This window comes from Leiobunum rupestre, chromosome 6, assembly GCF_980474605.1.
Source record: "Leiobunum rupestre chromosome 6, qqLeiRupe1.1.hap1, whole genome shotgun sequence".
NCBI classification, from domain to species: domain Eukaryota; kingdom Metazoa; phylum Arthropoda; class Arachnida; order Opiliones; family Sclerosomatidae; genus Leiobunum; species Leiobunum rupestre.
In genome coordinates this window covers 19,634,404-19,643,861 of record NC_143389.1, presented here as the reverse complement: position 1 = coordinate 19,643,861, position 9,458 = coordinate 19,634,404, and the positions used below count along the sequence as shown (strand labels likewise).

At 32.9% G+C, this 9,458-nt stretch overlaps 1 protein-coding gene across 1 annotated transcript in view; it reads left to right on the top strand.

The window, feature by feature from the left end:
* LOC149940243 (atrial natriuretic peptide receptor 1-like) overlaps nucleotides 1–9,258 on the top strand; it is a 34,154-nt gene extending 24,896 nt beyond the window's left edge. Inside the window, exons 19-24 of the mRNA XM_090179185.1 lie at nucleotides 258–381; nucleotides 1,037–1,105; nucleotides 1,364–1,538; nucleotides 2,778–2,876; nucleotides 9,035–9,126; nucleotides 9,208–9,258. Coding sequence (XP_090035311.1) covers nucleotides 258–381; nucleotides 1,037–1,105; nucleotides 1,364–1,538; nucleotides 2,778–2,876; nucleotides 9,035–9,126; nucleotides 9,208–9,258 — 610 coding nt within the window. The remainder of the gene's footprint in view (nucleotides 1–257; nucleotides 382–1,036; nucleotides 1,106–1,363; nucleotides 1,539–2,777; nucleotides 2,877–9,034; nucleotides 9,127–9,207) is intronic.
* The last annotated feature ends 200 nt before the right edge of the window (nucleotides 9,259–9,458 follow it).

Below are 9,458 nucleotides of genomic sequence, written 5' to 3'. Positions count from 1 at the left end.
GTGTAGAGATATTGAGGCTAGCGGTAATAGCGAGTGTAGGGAGCTGTTATCTCGCGTGGCATGAAGGTTTTTCCACCACCATCCGACGCATTGTAACCCCGGCAACCTGATTTAATGGCTTTAAAAGTCGCTTTATGACTTAGGCCCAAAGTGATGCCTTGGGTATTAGATAGATGATTATTATTATTATTATTATTAAAAACAAATTAATGGAGATACCAAAAGTGATTTATCTTATCTCAATTTTTGGTTTTAAGATACGTTGCAGAGCAGCTAAAAGCGGGGAATCATTTCAGACCGGAAGCTTTTGAATGCGTGACCATCTACTTCAGTGACATTGTTGGTTTTACCGAAATATCTGCCAATAGCACACCAATGGAGGTAACTACGCGATATATTCAACAAAAGACTACTTTCAGTTATATGTTCAATGTATTTCTTAATTAAAATGTCTTACATTTTTGGCATTGTGAACTATTTCTAATAGCCTGTATTCTGTTACATTTATTAAATCAGAATTGATCGAAAATTTAAATATAACTTAGATTTTCGCCAAATACAAAGAAGTGAACGTCAACTTGACATTTTTCTCGTTTAACGGTAACTATTAGAATCATCAGAAATATCAAAAATTATACATTTAAATAAATGTGCATTAAGTATGCGAAAAAATAAAGAAATTTGAATGTCAAATATTATTTATATTCAAACATTCATAAAATATGACTTAAATTTGATAAAGAAAGGGTATCAGGAATAGTTCAAACATTTATTTAAAATATTTTAAAATATATTTTGTATTTGAAATTATTCCAAAATTTGCTAAAATGATTCAAGCAATATATCGTTTAATTATTACCAGTTTTCAATATCTGTCCCATAGCAGACCCCAACCTCTTAATGCTACCCTTGAATCTGATTTGTGAAGAGTCAGGTTCTTTATTATTTATATACTTCGACTAACATATAATTCACAATTGTCCTTAACATAACAAATTTAAATTTATCGATAATATTATTTTATATTTACTTTCAGGTGGTTGACCTACTCAATGATTTGTATACGTGTTTCGACGCCATTATAGGCAACTATGATGTGTATAAGGTAATCGAAACTTTACGTTCTGTTAAATATATTGGGTATGGTTAGTTTAGGAAAACGTTAATGAAAATGTTTAATATGAAATTTGAAAGTGAAAAGATTTGACGCGAGCGCTCGCGTCAGTTTTAATTTCAGTTTACCAGAAAAAGGGTTTTGAAAAATGTAGAGTTATAGAAATATAAATGGGTTTGAGTAGATTCATGTTAAAAGGTTTGTTATTCAAACTGGAACACTGAGACATTGCATTTCTAAATATTTCAGGTGGAGACCATTGGTGACGCCTACATGGTAGTGTCCGGATTACCTATTAGAAATGGAAACGAACACGCCCGAGAAATAGCGCGGATGTCCATCTCCTTACTGGACGCCATCGGGCAGTTTCAGATACGGCATAAGCCGAGTAAAAAATTACAACTACGAATTGGAATTCATTCTGGTAAATCAGTTAATCATAGGATAGAAATATAAGACGAAATGGTTTTCTGAGATCGCTTATTTAAGAAACCAATTTACAAGAGATGCCATTAACTACCACCTTCAAGTTCCGCAATTAGCGCCATGGTAAAAGTGTGGTTTTTCTAACAAGATTGTCTCATTAATTTTATATTTATATCGTCGGTATGTTTTGTTCGCAAACCAACTCAAAGACAGGGGATCTAAGGATGGGTTGGTTTTTTCAGTTCAAATGGGTCATAGATTTCTTGAATGTTATGCCACAATTTCTTGAAAGTTACAGTAATAATCAGAAAAGCTCAGTCACTATATCGATAAAAATATTACCAAGGTTTATAGTAACTTTTAAAACTTCCTTTATAAAATTTAAGTTACCATGGTTTTTCTTTTAGTTCAAAAATCATTTCGAATAAAGAGAATAACATTAATACGTTATAGACCTTCTTCAGGGCCTTCATATTTGTAGCCTACGCGTGGAAGTCTTCTAGCGCATTTTCAGGGAGTGGAAGCTACTTTATCAAGTCTAAATGTAAAAAGATAAAAGCTTGGTACATGAACTAGAATTCAGAAAGGCGAACCCATAGAACATTTTTCCTTTATTTTTCTTCTATTATAAGGGTTTTTAATGGTATAATTAAGGGTGTAATATCTGTAAAAAAAACACTCTTTAATGTTAATTTAAACGCCCTAAAGGGATTTTTATTGTCCCAAATTAAAAACTTGAAAAGGTGTATAAAGGGTGTTATATTACCCCGTAAATTGAGTGATTTAACACCTGGTAAGGGTGTAGCTCCCTTAAGGCATTAGTTTAGAACCTTAAAGGCAGTAGTTTAAAACTTTAAAGGGAGTATTATAGAACCCTTAAGGGGGTAGTGTAACACCCTGAAGGGAGGCGTTTGGTTCCCTAAAAGGAGTAGATAATAAGCATGAAGTGAATAGTTTTATACTACAAACTGTTAACAAAGGAAACAAAACTGAGGACATAAGCACCCCAAACAGTGTGAATAAACACCCTAGCAGGAAAACTGCTTTTTAAGGTGTAGAATAACATCCTTTATAAACCTGTTAAGGTGTTAAATATGGGACAAGAAAAAACCCTTAAAGGTTTGAAAATACACCTTTTTTTAAAGGGTGTATTAAAAAACGCTCCTCATTCCATCTTTACCAAATTTATGTTTTTGAAATAATATTTCTATTTACAACAAAAGACGTATTTTTTCAGGTCCTTGCGCTGCGGGTGTGGTAGGTTTGAAAATGCCTCGCTATTGTTTATTTGGAGACACGGTGAACACTGCCTCTCGAATGGAATCCACCGGGGAAGGTCAGTCCTAACATTATGGTTCACAAAACTAGGCTCAGAAATTAAGACCAAATTAAAAAGCTTCTTATAAATTGTATTTAGTTCCGTTGCTACAAATCTTAAATAGAATCTGCTATTAAAAAAACTACCGTAGATGGATCCACAATATATATAAAGAAAGTGTCGGCTCGACGTGAACTAACTCTTTTTTCAACAGATGTCGCTAGCGTTGAAATCAAAACAAGATAGTTATGCTAAATTTTGATCCAAATGGTGCGATATAGAAGTACCCATCGTTTTGATTGGCTCGTTTGTAAATTTGTCAATAACTTAATTTATTGTATTATTTTAAATGTTTTATATGGAATATATAATTTAGGTTAAAACAACTGTCGGCTCTATCATTGCCACCTGTATTATACGCAAAGGCCCCTGTTATTAGAGGTGGCCATGAATCTATCCGAAATAAAGCGACTTTAGTGGAGACCGCAGTGTCATCTATTAAATTAAAATTGCCCAATGATAACGTCATCAGAGAGCCGTTGTTGAGCAATTTATTTAAAAAACTTTTACTCCATTAAGTGGATTTTAACCTAATGATATATCGCATGTAAAAATATTGTTTATAATTGCTCTAATTTATGTTATTGACAAATTTACAAACGATCCAATCAACGCGATGGGTATTGAAAATTATCGCCTTTTGGGTTGAAATGTAGCTTACCCATCTTGTTCTGATGTCGACGATAGCGACATCTGTTGAAAAACGAACTACTTGACGTCCAGCCGACACTTGCTTTAAAGTCCACTAACAAGGGAAGGTCTTGGACTGTAAGTCTGTGATCCGAGAAAAAATTATTCCCGGCTGATACCTAACTGGGGCATGCCCCAGTTAGGTATCAGCCGGGCGGATTTCTAGCAGAGTCAAAAGGTCACGTTTTATGACCTTTCGAAATTTTCACTTTGGTCGAGCCGGAAATTCCTAAGACTTAATGAGGATTGTCACTAAGATAAATGGTTTGAAAACTTGTTTTTTTAAATTTAGCCCCATTTCGGAAGATGTCGTTAAAAAAACTAGATGGCGCAATTTTTCCCAGTTTTAACAATCGAAACGCAAAGCTGCGGCAATTCGATGCGCACTTTGGGAAATTACACGGCTTATCACGAATACCGAAAAATTCTTTAAATATTTTACATTTTTATTTAATATTTAATATTTCCTTATCACCGTCTTAAATATGGAATAGTTTGCCGTAGACGCAATAAACATGAACCCATTTGAAAGAAATTTTAAGACGAAGCCCGAATTTTAATATTCGATCTCTGACCTGAGATAATTAACCTAACTGGTTACTCTAAATAAAGCTATAGCTACCTAAAGTAAATGTTACCTGACATTAAGAGCATTGAAGTACGAGGGTATCTTTGCCGTATGTAGTTCAACAGGTAATGATACAAACAAGAGCCCGCTGAAACTTATGCGAATTAAAATTAATGCTCGGGGTAAAATTCGTTTGAAAATCACGTACCTCGTGTTTCAATTTTAAATCGCATCTTTTCAGCTTTAGAAACTTATAAAATCCCAAAACAATGCTTATAAGAAATAGCATTTTTCTTAAATTTAGAATTCTAGTATTTTCAGTGTTTGTTTATAAGTAAAGGAATTCTTAATTTTTAACATTTCATGATATTTAAAAATTGAAATGACAAATATTTAAATGAGAAAATTGTATAATATATTCAGAAACTTAAAAATAGTGCTGGTTATTTCAAAATAGATTTATTTGGTTTTAAAATCATGAAAAAAACAGTTGGTTCTACAAAAAATTACTAACTAAGATGTTAGTCTTTGAATTTGAAACCCTGTAGAAAGATCTATTATTTATGGGCCAATTCGTTCATTAAATAAACTCATATAGCTTCCATCACTTTAGTATCAATTATAGAGACCGCCTAGAATGTTGTTTTCTAAATTTGATAAATATCGAGTAAATAAAAAATATTTTTAAAACAATTTTAAGGGTTTAAATAAAATTAATAATAAACAATATAATTATTGAAAGCCTTCAATAATTTTTATCTGTTAAATTACTAGTTTGGTATGAAGAAAGGGCCATATCCAAATTAACTTGATAAAAATTAATAATATTTAATTACGCTTTATTCTTTATTAAGACAAAGTTTGAGATTTCATTATATCAAGATTTAATTTTGATTAATTAAAGAATTAATGACGCTAACTTCTAATAGTAATGAATTCCAAATTGCAACAGTGTTGATATTTTTTTCTTTGTGAGAATAATGCATTTCTTTGTTTACTCATAAATTAAAAATTTCCAAATTAATTCAGTAATTTTCCAAAAAATAAATTAAATTGCGTGACATTTCTTATTTTTGCAGGTTGACCAAATTTAAAAATTAAAGATAACCATTTTGAAGGTCCATAATCTGTAGAAGGTTTTTTTTGTATGACTTAAGTTAATTATCGAGAAAAACATTTTGAAGGTCGAGGCCCTTATAAATGTGCCGATATTTTCCAAATAATGTTTGAGGCTCTTTCCATGAGCGCACCGAGACCGACTTTTCGGTATCGACGCATCTGAACGGTCATGGAAACGGGTTAGTGCGATAAAAGTGGTCGACCTTCTTGGCACGACAAAAGAGGTGTTCCGGGGATAAAATATCGCTCCTTTTTGTTTCTTGGAAACGGTCATCGCATCGTTCTCACTACATTTTGGGTGTTTCTCTCCTTATTCCTTCTATACTCGGTGATCCTCTTAGCCCATTTCCGAATTGAAAAGCAACTGGTAAATCTAGTGCTTCTATTTTCTATCTGAACATATCAATCCGTTATCTTTTTCTCACATGATCAGGTACAATCTGAATTATATATCCAAACTGCTTCACTAATTTCACCGTCAAATTTACATTTATATGAACGTATAAATTTGTGGCGTAAGCGTAAGTCAAATTAGTTTGGGTGAAAGTCGAGTTTGACTTAATCCACCGCATTGGGCTAGAAAGAAGATATTAGGATAAATGCTTCAAAGTGCCAGTTAGTAGCACTACAAATGGAGCGATCTACTCATCAGTGGGGGTTCGGTTCGACAATGGAAACAGGCGGCGATATCGCGTCGCGTAATTTTCATGACCGTTCAGATGCGTCGACACAGAAAGGTCGCTCTGGGTGCGCTCATGGAAAGAGCCTATTTGTGAATATTTTGGACACCCGTCGTGATATGTAAAACAAAGATTGAAAATCAAGTTTTGCTTGTAATATCGCCAGTCCGCCCTGTAGGGTGCAGTTCGTTTCATCATCTAGATGTTCATTATATTTCTTCTGGGGGTATTCGTTGGTTAACGGTCCACATTATCACTTCGAAAAAATCGTAATTTTCCCTTTTTACACACTTATTTTCGGAGACTTATGCGGAAAACGAGTGATATTCGAATGTTTCTGTGGCCCTTTTGAACGCTATAATTAAGGCATTTTCGTACGGAAATAAAGTACACTAATGTACAAAATTGTTAGTACTACAGTTTTCCTTTCAAGATATTTTACAAATTGTACATTTTGGTTTTACAACAAACCCAAAATGTATATTCTTAGAACTCTACTGACCATCTTAGCAAAATTCTGTCTTTATTAGCCGTATTTGTCGACTACATAACACCTTCCAATTATTTAACAAACCATTTAAAAATTAACCCCACAAGATTAATTGTCTAAATACAATTTATATGTAGATATTTTTGGAAGTAAACCTATAAACTCAATATCTTGAAAAACAAATGGGACTTGTTTTTCATTATGTGTATTATATTACTTGTCTTTACCGTGAACGGTACATCAAATTTATTTACTTTGTAACTCCTAATTCGCGGTAAGTTCGTTACAAAAAGAAATCGAATTATTATCATAATCGTCTCATATAACTGCTTCCAAGTAAATACGTATATTTCTTAAATCGATAAATTCTAGGATAGAGCATAAAAGATACATGAATTATTAAATTTCCTGATTTTTAAAAAGTGCCAAAAATGATTTAATTTATACTTAGGGAGAATGACTTTGTTGAGGCGATTGGCGGAAATCGAACTCTAGTTTTCAGCCAGTGCGAAAGGGGGAAGGAAAAACGGCACCGCCTCGTGCTTCTTTCGCAAAGGAAGACGTCAATTTAAAGGACCAATGAGATACCGTTTTTATTTGACTATTTTAGGGGGAAGTAGCTTGCTTTTAGAACGTGAAGTCGACTAGGAAAAACGTTTCGTATGCATAGCCTATTGCAGGAATCCATACCTCTACTTGGAATGCTTATCCTGCCGTATGGCGTATGGTAAGAACACTCTGACGGCTTTGGCCCCGCCCACGAGATAAAGAATCCCCTTTCACGTAGTTGTTTGTTAACTTAACATAGTGACGTCAAAAAAACCGTCAGCTACATCGAGACGAAAATCTGCCGCGATAAGCATTCCAAGTAGAGGTATGGATTCTTGCCTTAGGTCTAAGAGATGGTACCAAATCTCTTATCATGTCCAAGTTGCTAATACGAAAATCCCAAATGTGGTCTCAGTGAACGAGCACACTCGGCAAAATTATAATTCAGACCCACTATAGCGGTAACTCCATCGCCGATGACTGTAATCTGTTTCGTTTAGTACGAATTATACGTTTAATGAAAAAAATGAAAAATGAAAATGAAATCAAATTGAAATATTTAGAAGCTTAGCGCTTTCTTGCAGAACGAACTGATGGTTAAAGAACAACTAGATTGGTTGAGAAAAGGCGAAGAGCAATTTCACAATATTCACACGCTGTTAATATTGACATCCGGTGATTTATTTATCACGCGATGTAAATATTTGTGAATTCTTAACGTTTCACGCTTTATGAATTCCAAAATTCTTAATTGCCAATCGCGAAGTGACCGCGTTAAACTACTTTGATGGCCAAAGGTAACAGCTTAAAGGGAGTATGAACTTCCTTTATAATGGCGGAGCAGTGAATTTCACATTTCTGCCTCCAGGCTTAACGGAAGTTAGTTAATTTAAGAACTAGTCATCGAGCGTGTTAGCGGATGATGTTCGGGTTTAATATCTACTTCCTTTAAATTAACTGAGGTCAAATTTTCTTCTTAGCAAGTTTCAAATCGTGTGTTCAATAAGAAGTGAAATTCAAATAGTTAAAGTTAAATTTTATTTGATAATATTGCGTCTCAGCTCTCATTTTAAAACTCTAAAATATCAATAACCCCAAGAACCTATTTAATTTACAAAGAACCTACGTTTCTGCTCTCTCGAAGGACTGCATTGCAAAAAGTCATGTTCCCTTTCGGACAGAAACCCACAAGTTTTCTTAATAGTTGTTTTAAAAGCCTTTAGATGGCGGTTCGGTTATTAAAACTTACTTATTGCATGAAGCTATCAACTTTCAGTTGTTTTCTTTTGGAGAAAATGCTTATTCTTAATTACGGAAATAAAATTAGTTTGTGCAAATTCAATTAAGTTACTAAAAAAATTAATTATTTTTTCTATTTAAATCTTAAAACCAAAATAGTTGGTAGGTTCTCAATTATCATCTCAAGAATAAATATTTAAAAACCAATCATTTTTTCATTTTGAATTTCTGTCGTAGCATTTCTTGCTTTTGTAAACTGATGGACTCGTACCTCTCAGCTACCTTATTAAGTTCTTATAACTTTATAAATTAATAACATTTATTTTCAAATTTTTAAGGACATTTTAACCTACAGTAAGGTGAATTATTTGAAACAAGCTATTTCTAAATGAACTAAATATATTTATATTTCTTATAAAGATTACTCAAAATAAGTCTAAATATTGCACGTAAAATAACTCAAGCTGGTGGTAAATTATTAGAATTAAAAAATTAAAAATATATTCTAAATAGATGCAAAGATATAGCACTTACAAGCATTTAGTTTATCTCCAGAAATCAGCTTTCGCTAAAGTTGTGATTTAAAAAAATTATTTATTTGTATATATTTTTAATTCGATTATATCAAAAATTTGGCCTTTAGCAATTCTTTCAAAATAATCTCAACAAAATTCCCAATAAATTTTCTTTCATATAATTTTAATCATATTTTCTACTTAGTTAGCTCATTCTATCTGCTGCTATAAGAAACATATTTATAAATGTAATTCTTTGCTTAAAGCGATGAAAATTCATGTCAGTTGGGTGACCAAACGATTACTAGAGAAGTTCGGCACATTTCTACTTACTCTCAGAGGCGATATTCAAATCAAGGTAAACATTTAATTTACATCATTTTTAAGATCCTAAAATTCTACACGAAACCTAAAGTGTACATGTTTTCATAAATTGCAGGGAAAAGGCTCTTTTCGAACCTTCTGGCTCGATGGAGAGAATGGAAAATGAGGAAATGTATTTTTTGGTTGTTAGCTTTTTCTATATGGTTCATGACAAAGATGAAAATAATTTAAATCCTGTGTCGATCTCTTTTGTGCCGTCATAAGAGGAAACGTGACGCTGGTTATGATTTACGAATTCTGGTTGTCACTTTTTATCTACCAGCTTTCCCAGATCTAATGATTTACCTCCGTCAAGCACAACGGTAT